At 44.1% G+C, this 14,377-nt stretch overlaps 1 protein-coding gene across 1 annotated transcript in view; it reads right to left on the bottom strand.

Annotated features, from left to right (window-relative positions):
• The window catches only part of BRF1 (BRF1 general transcription factor IIIB subunit), a 276,895-nt gene that overhangs the window by 73,943 nt on the left and 188,575 nt on the right, over positions 1-14,377 (bottom strand). Inside the window, exon 15 of the mRNA XM_084837074.1 lies at positions 6,843-7,099. Within this exon, the coding sequence (XP_084693200.1) occupies positions 6,843-7,099 (257 nt within the window). The remainder of the gene's footprint in view (positions 1-6,842; positions 7,100-14,377) is intronic.

Genomic DNA, 14,377 nt, shown 5'->3' with positions numbered 1-14,377 from the left:
CTGTGATTCATCCAACCCAGCGTTTCTCATGATGTACTCTGCATATAAGTTAAATAAGCATGATGTACTCTGCATATAAGTTAAATAAGCAGGGCGACAATATGCAGCCTTGTCATACTCCTTTCCCAATTTTGAACTAATCGGTTGTTCCATGTCCGGTTCTTAGTGTTGCTTCTTGACCCTCGTTCAGGTTTCTCAGGAGATAGGTAAGGTTGTCTGGTACTCCCATCTCTTTAAGAATTTGCCACAGTTTGTTATGATCCACACAATCAAAGGCTTTAGCGTAGTCAATGAAGCAGGAATTAAAAGTTAGGTCTTTCCCTCGGTCCTTAAAATGGCATTTTTGAAGTCCCACAAACATCTCCAAATGAACCAGCTGCTCCTAAGAATGGAGCAATACCTTACAAAAATATTTATTAAGTATTAACTAATATATTGTACAATTGCATTTAAAGCTGACAGACCATGGTGACACCAGTGACAACCAGGATCAAATCTAACAGCCTATCATCACTCTGTAATATGAGCCACTAACAAATTTTAAATGAAGAGCACACTATTCTATTTCTAAAGTGGGATATCCATGTATAGACATCCAGATGGCCTAAACTGGAGGGGGGGAAGTAGGAGGGGGCTCCTTACCCTTACATTAAAAACACTGGGTGTTCAGTGCAGACACACTGGTGACCTCTTCTGATGGGACTCTGCATTAGGGTACAACTGAAATAGTACGTCACTCCCAATTAGTAGAGAGGCTAATTACTTACTATCATAGAAAGCAATTATTTGTTTTTCACAGCATCCCAGTGGTTCCTTCAAGTCACACTAGTGTGTCACATCACACAGTCTGGGAATGACTGTACTGAAGATGAACTGATCTGAGGATGCCTACATCCTGCAGAAGAAAAAGAAAATGGGAAGAACCATGCACAGACCCAGTACTTTCAATTCCCAGGCTGCAACGCTGGTCCAAAACTGCAGTGAAAGGTATATGGAGCTGGAAGTTCCTACAGCTCAGAGCTACAGTAATCCCCCTCCCCTTCCCCATCCAGCAATATTTGGGGCAGGGTATCAGGCACAATGGCATCCCTATCTCCATCCCTGCCAGGATAATTACTGACAAACTGAGTGACAGTTCGTCAGACTGGGAAGGCTGAGAAAAGATTCCCTGTGCCTTACCAAGGAAACTCTGGAAGCAGGACATTTTATTATACAGCATACGACGTGATTTAGAAAAGAAAAGATAAGCTACCTTTTTCTACTACACTCCACATAGTGTTGCAAAATTATTTCTGCTGCATTAAGATAAGTAGAAAGTTAAGATAACCATTACCAGGCAGAGAAGGAAGAAATGGTGAGATGGCCTAGCAGATGCCATGAATATGCCCACAAATGGCACATTCACAAAGCCTGGATACAAATCCCTTTTCTGACTTGTGGGCAGGTATTGCATCTGTGCAAACCAAAAAGGGATTTTTTTTTTTTGTTCTCCCTTCTTGGCATATGCATGGCTATGAACTAGATCCTTACCCTCTTCTTTTGCAGGCAGTGGTGGCCTGCCATGAAATGCAAATTCCCATGTAGTCATGCCCGGCCCTTACTTATGTTAATAAGAGCAATGCAGGAAAACGCACTCATTTAGACATGGATATTTTTAAAAAATGTTCCAAGGTGAAATTCTGACACTTGCTGGCCTTAAGAATGTGTGTGGCTCCCCTCCCTTCTTCCTTCCAGTGTGGGCATTCATTTTTCCCTCCCTTTCTCCATTAGCCTTTTAATCATGTCTTAGCATTTAGCCCTGGGCCTCAGTGCTAAATGTGGTTAAAACTAGTGAGGTTCTCTCTTAACCAGGCTTTTCAAACCCACTTCCAATTCCCTATGGCAGGGATGGGGAACCTCTGGCTCAGAAGCCTGATAAGTACCACGGTGGCTCCCCACCCAGCCCAGCAGCTTTCTTTCTTGAGAAAGGCTCCCTTTCTCAATGCTTAGCAGGGGAAAACACTTATCTCCTATGAGCTGCTGGTCCGAGATAAGAGCTTTTCCCTGCAGGGCAGAAGCTGCTGAGTGATTCAGTCCTGCTTTCTTCTGAGCCTTGCCCTGCAGAGTCTTGTCTGGCTTACTTCTGAGTAGTATTGCAAACATGCAGAGGCTTGCCCTTCTTACTTGTGAGTAGACATGATACTTGTCCTTGCTTCTGAGTAGAAATGTTATTTGCAAATGCTGCTGAATGATTCAGTCCTCCATTCTGAGCCTTGTCCTGCAGAGGTTTATCCTGCTTAGTAAATAGACATACTGCTCATACTGCTTACTTCCAAGTAGACATGCTTCCTAGTATAAATTGGTAAAAATGGAAGGGGGATTCAGCCCGCTCACTTTTGCCTTTGGCCTCACCACCATTGGAATGCAGCTCCTCAGAATATCTCCAAAAAGGAATCTGGCGCCTGGATCAAAAAGGGTTCCCAACTCCTGCCTTAAGGTTAAAGCCAACAAGAGAAGGGAGGGGGAAATCTGCACTGGCAAGGGTAGGGAGTGCACATTCCTGTGTCTGGCTCCTAATTTGCAAATCAATGCTTGCAGGGAGCCACCGGCTGCATTCAGACACAATGGTAAGTCAGAATTCCAGAGAATCCTGGCTTACTGTGAACAAATTGTGCACTGATGCGTGTAGCCTGTTCTTCCCTGCTTGGCTCCTCCCACCAGTGGGAGTGGCTAAACTAACCAGGAATTGAAGCTTACTGTGTCATCCAAATGAGAGGGACCCTTACAAGCCAGGGTTGTTGGGACCCTTACAATCCAGAATGCAAACCAGGGTTTGTTCTTAGTTTATGATTCCTGTTTTGTTTTGGGAGAGAAGAGCCAGGAGCCCCACTAGACAACACAGGAAGTTTTCAATTCCTGATTAGTGTAGCTGCTCCTGCTGGCAGAAGAAGCCAAACAGGAGTGAACGGGCTATGTACACCAGCAAGCAGCTTATTCACAGTAAGCCAGGATTGTCTGGAATTCTGGCTTACTGTTGTGTGCAAATGCAGGTATTTATATCTGTACCAGTTCATATGCCATCCCTTCACCTTGAAGGCTTAAGTTCACTTACACTAACTGAAGTGTTGGTTTAAAAGCATACATCTCACAGTTGCTTATTAGGAAAACTTCTCCTTCTGTCAGATAAAAGATTACTAAATATTTTATATATCTAAAGATTAAATGGGAAGATTATTAATCACTGCAAATTAAAAGGCTAGTAAGATCTGAGATCTGTGCTTGCGACTTCTGGATGGAGACACACTAGGGGCTGCATTGTCAAACGAGAAGTGTGGCACATTTTGTTCTTAATTGCACATAAATTACTGTGATTATTGTATTGCTGGAAAAAAATGCATGTATCTGTTAACACCTAGGAGGAACAAATGCGAACAAAGGAATTTATGCATTACATCCAAGAATACTGCTGAACAAAGGAATTTATGCATGCCATATAAGATGTATTGCACTTAGAGCAATAGAAGAAAAATCAAAAGGCCCACCATAAATCTTTAATCTTGAGAAATATCAAAATAATCTATGCACTTGCCAAATCCTTAGAAGATGACATGCTACATTTGGAATGGGAATTTGTACATTTGAATGCACATCCATGCCTTATAAATGTATGAAGCTGCCTCATACTGCATCCGACCACCGGTCTACCTACCTCAGTAGTCATGCCCACTCTGGAGGAGGATTACCTGGATCCCCCAAACTGAACATCGCAGAGGAGCTGCCTATACCAAGAGTCCTTGAGGCAGATCAGGGGGATCCTGGGCCCTCAGGGGAGACGAACTCCATACTTTCCCTGAAAGACACGCTTGGCCCCCTCTCAGGCTAAGAGGCAGGTGCTGAACAGCCACCTAGCCCAGAGAGCACAGGTGCCTTGGTGCAGGCTCAGCTGGCTACTAGATGCAGAAGGGCCGCTTGAGGAATAAGGCCTTCTTGTGAGTAAAGGCATACTTGGGAAATGTCCAATGGTGTCATTCCGCTAACACAAATAGCGCTAGCAGAGCACCGCCAAATCTTCCAGTTGTGAAAGCACAAGCGCTTGTGGATTATGGTAGTGGAGCATGCGCTAGCTAGCGGAGCACAAGGCCCACTCCTAAAAGTGGTGTTGCACAAGCAGTTGTGCAAGTGGTAGTGCAAGCAGGTGCACAATCAGAACTTTAGTTGGATTCTCCCCTTGCGCAAAGTTGAGAACGTAGTTTCCGCTAGCACGGCATCATTTGTGCTAGCGAAATGACACAGTTGGATGCTGCCACTTGTGAGCAGGGCTCTACTCATGAACTGACCATTCCTCACTTGGCAGTGATGGTCTACAGCTGTGCTCTGGGTGGGGATCTGAATGCTCAGGCGTAAAAGCCTTCAGTTCTAGACACAAAGTGCTGGAAAAATGTCTGTGCACCAGCTCCCAGACTCCTGCCTTGTCTTGCCCCTGCTAACCTTGCTCTCCCTCGAGCGTCCTGTGTTTGGACCTTGGACTGCCTACTGACCTTGCTTTTGGAACTGACCCTGGCTAAATCCCTGGAGCTCTGTCCTTGCACCACAGTAAGCAGGGCAGTGGTGTCTACTCTGACTGGCAGTGGCTGTCCAGGGCTCAGCCAGACAACTTTGCCACCCATGCTACCCAAGTTTCGTTTTCACTGAAGATGCTGAGGACCTTTGGGACCTTTTGCATGCAAAGTATGTGTTCAAGCACTATAGCCCATCCCCAAAGACATCAAAAGTGGTTAATTCTGTAGCACAGCTGCTTGTCATAAAGCAAAAAACACCCACAAAATTTCTCTGTACCCCACAATAAACAATCCACTCTGTAATGTCCATTCATTAAAGTAATGCAATCTCCTCTTTGTCATCACTTCACAGTAATATGTCGGAAGGCAAAAGCACCAGGACATTTTGCATATTTCTTCTACTGACCCAGTATCAATGTAGCCAATGAAGGCTTTACAGAGAAGTTACACGGAGAACAGAAGACATTGATTGCTCTCAAGCATGGACATATGGAATTCAAAGATTATAGCACCAGAGCAGAACAGAAGATTTTCTACCCCAGATCATCTCAGTGTTAGCATATGGATGCAGGAGAGAAGATCTATGACAACTTCAAAGCTCTGTGTCAAAAACCAGCATCAATGAGAGATTCGGAGTGTGAAAAGGCAAACACCACATCAGTGAGTTAGATCTGAAACAGCTGGCAGCTGGATGGCCATCACAATCAGCACTGTGTACAATGAAAACAAGCAGACTTCTGACAAACATGCACTTTAAAACAACAAGGCAATGGGAGGGGAAAATAATGGGATTCCCATATTAAGCATATTCAGTATATAGAACTCATTGCCACAGAATGTTCTGAAGACAAGTAGCAGAAATTGCTCTTTAAAAAAAAAAGGATTAGCTAAATAGATGGATGGTATGTATGGCTACTAGCTATGGATCGCCAAATGTCTGGCCTCCATTTTCATGGGGGTTAATAAGAGAATTGTTCTCCTGACCTCTGAAAAACTCTTATGAAATGCCTGTTGGTAGTCAAAAAACTGAGATGGACCAATGGGTTGGCCCAGAACAGCAATTCTTATGAAAGCTAGAACTGGATTCTCACCCTACAGCTAGTATAGCCACCATTGGCACTGCTATATTGCACTTAGTCTACTCCCATGTGCAGCAAAGCTGGAGTGAACGGGGTTTATTTGGGTCTGCTGACAGCTATTCACATAGGAACTGGAAGGTGTCAGAGCAGCCCTGGAAACCTAGCACTGGCCCAAATTCTGCGCCAGCAGTAGCCTCTGCCCCCCTACAGCTATTGCTGTCACTTTGCATCATGCTGCCCATTTGCATCCATTTACTAAATAGTCCTGGCCTGAAGAGGAAGGCACTTGCAGTTGAGCTCTAATGGAGACGGGAAACAGAGACAGATGGGCAGACATCAGCCCCAGGGAAAGCATGTCTTGCAACAGATTCCTTACCAGGGGTAAGAAGTTCTTTTGGGATATCACCTGGCGTCATTGAGATGCTCAAGGGTAAGCTGCAGGGCCAGTTAACGCAGCCTCTTTCAACTATAAGATGGCCAGGAAGAAAGAGCTCTGAACAGAATCAGCCCAGATCTCAGACATTAGCGGTTTTATAACCAGCACAGAAGTGAGGAGTAATAAGGAAGCTGAATATTGCCTATAACGTGTGTGTGTGTGTGTGTGTGTGTGTGTGTGAGAGACAGAGAGAGAGACAGAGATAGACAGAGAGAAATAATTGCATCTAAATTGGAATTATTCTGTCTGCTAGCATGATAGCTTCCCTCCCTCCCCATCTCACATTTTAGGAGTGTACAACACACTGACATGTCTGTTTACTAGAAAGCTTCATATCCGAGGCAGTAATTAGCAGCCAAAATTTGGAATAAAATTCAATCGAAGAACTAAAGCAAACTGTCAGAACAGACAAGAACCATCTATTTTTCAAATCAACATGAAAAGGAGAAAAAAAATATTTGTGCGCTTATCATGTCAACTAATGTGAAATTCAATCATTTAGGGAAACGGGGAAGAACAGAAAAGATCAGAGAATGCTAAGGAAAGAAGTCAATATTGGCAATGAAGTGACGCATTTGCAGGTTCTGACTGATGCCTTCACGGCATGGTGATTAATCCATGCTGAAGCCGCTGGCTGCTATGTGACCTGCAGAGGAGGATTTATTCTTGTCCCACATGCCAACATAAAAGTGAGAGCCCCAACATTATTTCAGTGTCAAATAACTGTTAACTATCTCTAGATGCACTGATCGCCACATAGAGAGCAATATAAATGAACAATTGCGGTACCTTTTTCCCACACTGTTTACAGAGTTGGCCACATTCCGAGCCGCAAGAGATTTTCTCCTTGACAGCTTCTGGGTGCTGCTGCTGTCATCAGTGCTGTCATCGTCTTTCTTTGGTGTGCTGCCTCCTTTGCTGTTGAGGTCCCTTAACACATTATAATTAATTTTACTTGAGATCTTCTTCTGTTCCAACATCTTTTCAATGGCCTCTCCTGCTGTGCTGGCCTGGATCAGCTCTCGCTTCTTTGCTGACTTCTTTGGCTTAATTAAAACATAAAGAACAGCAATTTTAGGAGGCAATTAGAATAGTTTTACTGAGACCAAGGAATGGCCTGCAGCTTAATCATCATTACCTCAGGTGGCAGCTGGTTGTGAGAGGAATTGATAGGGTATCACAGTTACTACACTGGAGTAGGAAATCTGCCAGCGTCTTGGGGTGGTCTTAACGGGACTCAAAAAGACCAACACTGTAAAGCAGAGGTGGGGAACCTCAAGTCTGGGGTCCCAATCCGGCCCAGCAGGTTCCCCCAGACAGCCACTCCCACTTTCCCTGGCCCCACCCTGTTTCTCCCAACTACTGTTCATTTGGTGGTTTCCCGGCCTCTGTGCAGTTTTGTTCCCCATTCCAAAAGCTTGAAATGCCTTCATAAGGCTGAGTTACTGGCAAGAAGAGCTTCGAGCTACAATATGCTGCTATTTTTGGCCTCGCCCCTTTTGCCTTTGGCTCCGCCCCATGCCTTTGGCCCTGCCCACCACTGGAATGTGACCTCCGAGAGCTTCTCCAAACTTGAATTTGGCCCTTGGGCTGAAGGGGGTTCCCCACCCCTGCTGTAAAGGATCCAGGTCCTAAAGACTTGAGATCACTGAAGAGCCGGTGCAATTTTTCTCCCTTAAAGGGTGCATTGCAGTCACTGTTTGAATAACTTTCCAAATGCCCTTCACACAGGAATACTAGCAATTATTTTTCAAAGAATGTACTTAATCTACTGTCTGATGCCTTAATATAAGAGCGAAACCAGGAAGTGAAATCATCCTTTAGCTGAATCCAGTGGCGGCTGGTGACTCCAGTTCCGGAGGGGCTGTCATTTAATTCAGGGTTTTAGTTACCACCAGCCAAAATTCTAACAGCGCTATCCAAGTTTTGGCTGGTGTTAACTACAACCCTGAATGGAATCACAGCCCCTGGGGAACTGGAGTCATCATCCGCCACAACCTGAATCACAGCTACGTCTGCCCATCGTAGACTGCCTGGATATTTTGGACTGGATTAGTTTTTCTGCCTTTTGACCATAATGAAGTGACTGGGTGAAGATTCCACTGAATAGGCTGAGACCAGGACTAGTTATGATAGCGATCACGTGATTGCCATCCTGTGTTTGGATGTAGATGATGAAGATGATGAAGCAATAGTAGTAGTAGTGAGTTCCCTCTCTGTTCCCTATAATGTGTAGCTAAGGAAACACATTACATGACATCAGTAGGTTCTGTTCCCGCTTGGTAGCCAATAATATGGAGAGTGTACAGGGAAACTCACAATGTCACAGCACAGCTTTCTTACCTACACATTATGGGGAGAAGAAGATGAACTCAATAGAAAGTTGCCATTTTGGTGGCTAATCTACGACTAGCGTCACATCTATTTCTGGCCTGAGACTGTGGCTGAATGCACTAATTACAAATCATTGACAATGGCACTGAGAAACTGCATGGCCAAATGCACCCTCAACATGGTGAGGAACCCCCACTTAGGGCTGGTCTGCACTTTCTAAATGCAGACTTCTCTACAGCGTACCGTGTAGATCACGCATTCGCTAGCCGTCATATGTCGTGAACCTGGTGCACGCATAATATTCTAATTTTACCAATCCTTTCACACATACACACACTTTTAAAAAAGTGGAATGATCACAGAAATTAGGAATATTGTGTATACAGACCTGCATGTGTGTGCCCAACACACACAATACTCCTCTCTGTGAGGTAGTCCATGTGCTGACCCATATCCACTGCAAAGGGAGTATTCCCACATGTACAAATCTGTGAACCAGCTGAAGTGAGCTATAAAAGTTTTAAATGGTTGTGCGAATTGGCCCCCAAGGGATCCAGGGGTTTGGAGACCCCTCTATTGTCTGCAAAGCAATTTCAGTTATTTCCCCAGAGGCATACAGCCTCGGATTTATATCACTGAGCATATATAGCTCCATTTGCCCTAAAGACTTCAGGTGGATAACAATTTCTCAATAATTCCAAGCAATCTGATTATGCCACTGTTAAAATTCCTGCTCCTCTGTCATCTTAACTCTTACTTTCAAAAGCCAAGCCTGGTCAGAGTACTTCAAAACACCCTACCTGATGGCCCATTCCATGAAGAAATGGCCCTCATTTATAGATGCTCTGTGTGTGTGGCACTTGGGCATCTGAATGACATGGCCTGCTAGAGCTATCTAGGCTCAGAATATCAAAACTGATCACCATCATCCTGACACCATCCATCCTACATAGTTATACAGTTCATGAAAAGAAAAGACACATGGCTAGAATATTGCAATGGCCATTCCATCCCATGAATCTGACTGGTGGGAGACTCAGGACAGATAAAAGGAAGCACTTCACAAAGCACATAGCTAGACTGTGGAATTCGCTACAACAAGATGTAGTCATGGTACCAATTTGAATGGCTTTAAAAGGGGATTAGACAAATTCATGGAGGGTAAGGCTATCAATTGCTCCTAGTCCTGGTGAAAACAATGCAGTGATTACTCGAAGCCAACATGGATTTGTCAAGAACAAGTCCTGCCAGACGAATCTGATCTCATTTTTTGATCAAGTCACCTCCCTTGTAGACCGTGGGAATGCTGTAGACATAATATACCTCGACTTTAGCAAAGCGCTCGACAAAGTGCCCCATGACCTCCTGACGAGCAAACTAGCTCAAAGTGGGCTAGATGAAACAACGATCCGGTGGATCCACAGTTGGCTACAGAATCGGACTCAGAGAGTGCTTATCAGTGGGATCTTCTCAAACTGGGGAGAGGTAACGAGTGGGGTACCGCAGGGCTCAGTCCTGGGCCCAGTGCTTTTCAACATTTGTATTAATGACTTGGAGGAGGAGGTGCAGGGAATGCTGATCGAATCTGCCGATGACACAAAATTGGGCGGGATAGCTAATACCTTGGAAGACAGAAACAAAATTCAAAGTGATCTGGATAGACTGGAGCGCTGGGCAGAAAACAACAGAATGACATTGAATAGGGATAAATGCCAAGTTCTGCACCTAGGAAAAAGAAACCAAATGCACAGTTACAAGATGGGGGATACGTGGCTCAACAACACTATGAGCGAGAAGGATCTGGGAATTGTCGATCACAAGCTGAAGATGAGCCAACCATGTGATGTGGCTGCAAAAAAGGCCAATGCTCTTTTGGGCTGCATTCATAGAAGCATAGCTTCCAAATCCCGGGAAGTACTAGTTCCCCTCTACTCAGCACTGGTTAGGCCTCATCTAGAGTACTGTGTACAGTTCTGGGCACCACACTTTAAGAAGGATGCAGACAAACTGGAGAGGGTTCAGAGGAGGGCAACAAAGATGATCAGGGGACTGGAAACAAAGCCCTATGAAGAGAGACTGCAAGAACTGGGCATGTTTAGCCTTGAGAAGAGAAGACTGAGGGGAGATATGATAGCACTCTTCAAGTACTTGAAAGGTTGTCACAGAGAAGAAGGCCAGGATCTCTTCTTGATCATCCCAGAGTGCAGGACACGGAATCACGGGCTCAAGTTACAGGAAACCAGATTCCGGCTGAACATCAGGAAAAACTTCCTGACTGTTAGAGCAATACGACAATGGAACCGATTACCTGGGGAGGTAGTGGGCTCTCCCACACTGGAGGCATTCAAGACAAGGCTGGACAGCCATCTGACAGGGATTCTCTGACTTGGATTCCTGCATTGAGCAGGGGGTTGGACTCGATGGCCTTGTAGGCCCCTTCCAACCCTACTATTCTATGATTTTATGACTATATGCTACCTCCAGTATCAGAGGTGGTATGACTATGTACACCACTTGCTGGGGAACACAACCAAGAGGGCGCTATTGCATTCATGTCCTATTTGTGGGATTCCCACAGGCAGCTGGTTAGCCACTGAGTGAGCAGAATGCTGAACTACATGGACCCTTGGTCTGATCCAGCATGGCTCTGCTTTTATTGTGCTTTTATCGTTCTTAATATCTTCATAATGATATCTTAATATCACATTTTTTTTGTGTTTTACTACTGTATGTCACCTTGGGAGGGCTTCTGCCCTGAAAGGCAGCCAAGAAATATTTTAAATAAATAATAAACATAAAATACTACACAACCTACATGCATCTGCATCCAACATGTGGTAAAAATGTTTTGTACCACCTGAGATGGTGATACAGACAACCAAGCTATCCTGGAGTGAATGTGTTCACCCTTGGTGTAATTTGGCCACCTTAAAGGGCTCAAAGTTAAAGAAAGAGAGCATTTGGAGAATCATTCACATGTGAATCCTGAAAATCCCAGGTCAATTTCAAGAAAGTTTGAAATTAGATATATATTTCCTAATGTTTTTGACATTCTGTAAAGGATTTTAACAAAAAAGCTGGTTTAGGTGGACTGGAATTGATAGGAAAGCTACTGAGAAATTGTTAACTCAACTCCCTCTAAACAATATGGGGCATCTTTTTATGAAATGCTAAATGAAGAGCAACTAAGGGAGCAATCCTATGTCCTTTAGACAGCATCTGGGGGATGTAGGATTTTTTGGTTTCCTGGCTCCAAGCTCTCAGACAGCACTCCAAGCTCGGAGCCAGGAAATCACACTCCCTGCCCCTGCCCCTCCCCCAGTAGCCAGCACGGAGAGGACCATGCTGGCTGTTTCGCTGTGCTCATAAGGCGAAGCATGGAGATGGGGAGAAGGGGGTTCCTAGGGGAGGGGAGGAGACCAGGGTGGCATTCCTACGATCTTTCCTAAGGCCACCCCAGCCTCCTTCCCTCCCACTCCCCAAAGCCTCCGCTTTACGGGCAAAATCGCCCGCCTAGCTAAAATGCAGAGAGGCAGGTGCGAGGCGCCTCCCTCTCTGCATAGGATACTCGTAAGCCTCTTTGTCTGGGGGCTTATGAATACCCAGGGCACAACCCATAGGATTGCACCCTAAGATTGCTTAATGATAATGGACAATTTGGAGATCTAAGTAGGCTAAAAAAATAGTACTTGCAATAAATGGAAAATATCCAAAGACACAAATAGGTTCACAATGAATTCTGGGTAAGTTATGAAAACTAATGGCAAGCTGACCTGAATGGTATCCAAGGACAGAGTGCTGAGTTTAAGCCCTATCACTTCAGTTAAAGAGTTATTTGAGTAATGAAGAGGTGTGAGATTGTATTATTCAAGGTCAAAAGTATATTTAAAGTTTTCACTGATCAATTAATGAGCAAGAAATGTTGTATAAGGTATACACATCCAAAAGCTCAATATAGATGCACAGAATAATTTATATGTTTAAATTAGCACATTTTGACTAAGGTGTTCTTTTCAAAGACAGGATTCAAAATTGATCATATCAAGCCTGATACGTATATGACAGAGCCTTTTTTGTTTCCGTTTGCTTCAGACTAGAGCCCTAATTTATGGGACAGTAAATAATATCAGTTATGAGATCATCTCTAGACAGAACCCGTATAAGTATGTTCTGATTCTGTAACGAGATAGCTTCTTACCATCAAAAAGCTCACCTTACCATCTAAAAGCTCAGCCGAGCAGCCTGTTCAGAGCTGAATGGGAAACTCTGTACTTAGATGAAAGCTCTCCTTTTAGGCTATTACGACTAGGTTTTTGATAACATGAAATGTTTGAGAAATAGTATTTCCCATTAAACTATTAAGACCTTGACATCTTTAGCAATGCTCCTCTTTATAATAACAAAACGTGTTCTTTATCTTATGAAATTTTGACATGATGTTATAAGAAGTATACATTTAAAATGAAAATGAAAAATGATTCCACTGGGTTCTAGTAAAAAAAAAAAAAAGGAGGTCTGACAAGGCTGAAGGCTGCCCAGCCCTGGGATTAGAATCCTATACCCCTGGGTATAGGATTGCACTACTTGCTCTTTACAGCCTGCTTGCAATCTTCCTTCAACCACATTCCATTTTCTCTGTTTCTTCTCCATGAGAAAAAATGATAACTTTTTCCGCTTGCAGCTCCCAGTCCCCACATGAGGAAGTTCACACACAGCCCTCTCCTACATTTTTCATGCTTCTAATGAGTACAAGCCACTCGTTGCAATAGCTTCAGCTATTGGATGGTAAAGAAATGTAACAAATAAATAAATAAATACATTCCCTGTGATTGTAGTTCTTCATTCCTGAAGTCTGGATTTGTTCCCTTGTAGAGGTTTAGTTTTCCATTGGTACTTTTTATAAAAATTTAAGTCTGAAAATAAGAATCCACATTCTTGCTAAACATATTTTTTTTAAAAAAAACCTCCCCCAAAGTGGATATAGAACCTCACTGCAAGCTTTCTTGCTGATGATCAGGATGGAATAGAAATACCAAGCAGCATTACAGGCACTGCTACAGCATGAAGCTCAAGGGATACAGCAGCAGTTTAAGTAAAAGTAGAGAGCTGTGTTCAAGAGTTCTCACGGGACTGCCAGTCTACGGATCAGTGAAGGCAGCCAAGTGGAATACGTGGAGTTGGAAATCTGCCGGTAAATGGGCTTGGGTTAATGCAAGCCCCTGAGAAATAATGTGTGCTAGTCAAAGCAAACAACAAGGTCACCTAGTCACAAACTGCACTAAAGTTAAATGCAGCAACAGAAACATAGGAAGCTTCCCAGTACTGAGCCAGAATAATGGTCCATCTGGCTCGGTAGTGTCTACACTGACTGACAGCCACTCTCTAGGGCAGGGGTCCTCCACCTTTTTGGGTTGGTGGGCACATTTGGTATTTTGAGAGTGTTGTGGGCACTCTCACAAAATGGCTGCCAAGGGGCTTGCTCGTTCATACAATGGCCAGTCACAAAACACTCATTTACCAGAAGGCAAACTGGTGACACTAAAAGAAAAGTGACTTGTCCAAGAACCTAAGGACAAGGAAGAGGTGGGGGTCTGAGCTCCAAAACACAAAACCACTCTTTGGAAGCCAAATAAAGAGGTTGGATGGCAGCACTTTTTCTTTCTTTTTTTGCAGCATGGCAACCTCCCAGTTTTAGAAATATTTTTTTAAAAAATCTTAAGAAATAAAATAAAAATCAGGAAGGGCCAGGAGCCTGGTGGGCATCAAGAGAGGTGTCCATAGGCATATTGGTGCCCATGGGCACCACACCGGAGATCCCAGCTCTAGGGTTTTAGACAGGAGTCTTTCCTAGCGCTACTTGGAGACACCATGGATGGAACTTGGGAGCTTCTGCATGCAGAGCAGGTGCTCTGTCACTGAGCTTCACCCTTCCTTCCATATACAAAAACAGCAGGTGTAGAGTGGACGGCACTAAGATTTTATGGCAAGCG

The sequence above is a fragment of the Heloderma suspectum genome, chromosome 1 (assembly GCF_057233095.1).
Source record: "Heloderma suspectum isolate Gila_16-S chromosome 1, 16-S_ref, whole genome shotgun sequence".
NCBI classification, from domain to species: domain Eukaryota; kingdom Metazoa; phylum Chordata; class Lepidosauria; order Squamata; family Helodermatidae; genus Heloderma; species Heloderma suspectum.
Note: the sequence above shows the minus strand (reverse complement) of the source record. Positions and strands in the feature narration are given on the sequence as shown.